This window comes from Diadema antillarum, unplaced genomic scaffold (genome assembly GCF_040938485.1).
Source record: "Diadema antillarum isolate AM-2024a unplaced genomic scaffold, OU_Dant_1.0 scf00000037, whole genome shotgun sequence".
Classification (NCBI taxonomy): domain Eukaryota; kingdom Metazoa; phylum Echinodermata; class Echinoidea; order Diadematoida; family Diadematidae; genus Diadema; species Diadema antillarum.
This window is the reverse complement of record NW_027270926.1, coordinates 699,317-701,429: the sequence shown is the minus strand read 5'-3', so window position 1 is coordinate 701,429 and position 2,113 is coordinate 699,317. Positions and strand designations below refer to the sequence as shown.

At 42.7% G+C, this 2,113-nt stretch overlaps 1 protein-coding gene across 1 annotated transcript; it reads left to right on the top strand.

The window, feature by feature from the left end:
- Window positions 1–387: 387 nt before the first annotated feature.
- LOC139708999 (uncharacterized) lies at window positions 388–1,883 on the top strand. Its single transcript, XM_071620970.1, has 2 exons — window positions 388–606; window positions 1,566–1,883. Exons 1-2 carry the CDS (start codon window positions 388–390, stop codon window positions 1,881–1,883), a joined length of 537 nt encoding a protein of 178 aa, XP_071477071.1.
- Window positions 1,884–2,113: the final 230 nt, after the last annotated feature.

The window sequence follows — 2,113 nt, the reverse complement described above, 5'->3', positions numbered from 1 at the left end:
TATTTTTTTTTGAAAATCTACATAATCTGAAATGTATGTAAATCAGATTGTGGAAAATGTCTCCTTTAAAATACTCTTGCCAATAAAATTCAATGATATAACACAAACTGACGAGTATTTGAAACATTGAATTCATGGCTGATTTGACCGTGTCTAACAACCATGATTTCTAATTGTGACCTATGTGTGTGTGTGTGTGTGCGTGTCTGTGAGTGTAATTTCAATTTACCAGATTTAAGTATAATTTACTCAAAACATCTTCTAAGTTCAGAGCAAATGCTCGGAGGCCACCGTCAATAAGGAAAATGAATTAAACTGACCAATACCCTTTCATAACACCTTTGCGAACTGTTTTAGCGGTCTCGAGCGGACAGCATCAGCCGAGACATGGTGCCGCAGCCGTTCCATGACATTCTTGACATCCCACCAGAAGAGCGCCATCTACCGGACGGCATGACGATTTACGACATCCTCGAGATGCCTGCGATGAGCGAAGCCAACATGAGGAGGATCGCCTTCTCCAAGGTCAGGCCGTCACACATTCCCGACCAGAGTGCAGATTTCATCGAGCTTACCGCCAAAGAGCAGTACCTGCGGGTGTTTAAGGTAAAGCTTCTCAAAGGAATTTATAGAAGGATCACGCGATTTAAAAGGTCACTCGAGTTTAAGATCCGAAGGTTCGAAGTCAGAGGTGCTGTTGACTGAGAGGAGATAATATCATGAGTTCCTATGAGTTGTTCATGCATTAGTCAAAACTATGAAACCAGGGCTGATGCTGCGTTATTAATAGGAGGGGGGGGGGATCAGTTTATATTTCTGATGCCACTTTTGACAAGCCCCCCCCCCCCCCCCAAAAAAAAAAAAAAAGGATTAAGCTCAATTTTGTGGCGCCACTTCCGGGTTAAATCAGCTGACAAGCAATACAAAATAAGAAAAAGGATGAGGAGAAGGAGAAGAAGAAGAAGAAAAGAAAAGAAAAACAGGCTTTCCCCCATTTCTCTAGCGCCACTTCCGGGGGAGGGAAAGTGGGGTGGGGGCCGAGCGAGCCTCCGGTCCCCGGTTGCGCCGGCTCTGGAAACTAACTGTATTGAGCGCATGATTAAGAACATTATTAAAGTATATAATATGCAAGTTATGTGACTTCCCTCAATAGTAGGCCTACTTTGTCTAAATTAAACTCAGACTACCTTCATGATTTCAGTGTAAAAAAAAAATATCAAAATCAGGATGCAGAATGGACTTTAGAGCAATTTGCTCTGTAATGGCAATATGGCAAGATATCGAATGCACACTTACGAAAAATAGAAAGCCCCCATGATTGTTTACAACAGTAGGCCTACTGATGCTAGTGATAACTTTTAGGTCATGTGAAGTTAACTCATAGGTCGTTATAAAAGTCTGATTGTGTATTCATATCTCTTGTGATAACTTTTCTTTCCTTCTTTTTCTTGTGAAGCTGTGTCCCAGTTACGCATTTTTTTTTTCCTTTTATAAGTGAAATCATACTACTGTATTGTCTGCTTCGATTGTATCTCATGTTCTATCTGGTTCTTCTCGGTACACAGCGCAAGGAAAATCAGTATGTTCGAGCCTGCCAATCTGTCAGTGGGTGGGTTCAACTGACGAATGGGATCACGGTGGAAAACGAGCAAGTGGAAGTCAGTAGCGGACAATTTTTCTGGGAGACCAGCTGTATGGAGGACGGCCAACGTTGTCATGGGTTCCCCACGCCCTCAACGGCAACGGACGCAGCGTACTCGAAGTGCATCACACTGAAATCTTGGGTAATCGCCTGGGCGCGAGTGAAGGACGAGACAGATTATCGCTGGAGACATATCGCATTGGCAACGTGCTGCGCGTGCGCGGTTAATGACACATCTTGACCAAATAACCCACAACAAAATGATCTCTGGAAGGTTGCGCTATGAGCTAATCAAAATTGCATCTTCTTCATGGTCACCAACGTGCTACAGAAGAATAAAAAAAAGGCTAACATGACTGCTTAAATGACGACTAATTAGTCGTGTAATTCCTGCAAGTCTATGCGTAATACTTCTGTGTATATCTCCCTATTGTTATGATAAGCTAATTACGCAGACATGCACTCTAAACA

Excerpts from the sequence above, each read along its gene's own strand:
- LOC139708999 (XM_071620970.1), top strand. The coding sequence starts at position 388 with ATGGTGCCGCAGCCGTTCCATGACATTCTTGACATCCCACCAGAAGAG. Across the intron at positions 607-1,565 it reads AGTACCTGCGGGTGTTTAAG|CGCAAGGAAAATCAGTATGT; the intron begins GTAAAGCTTCTC and ends CTCGGTACACAG.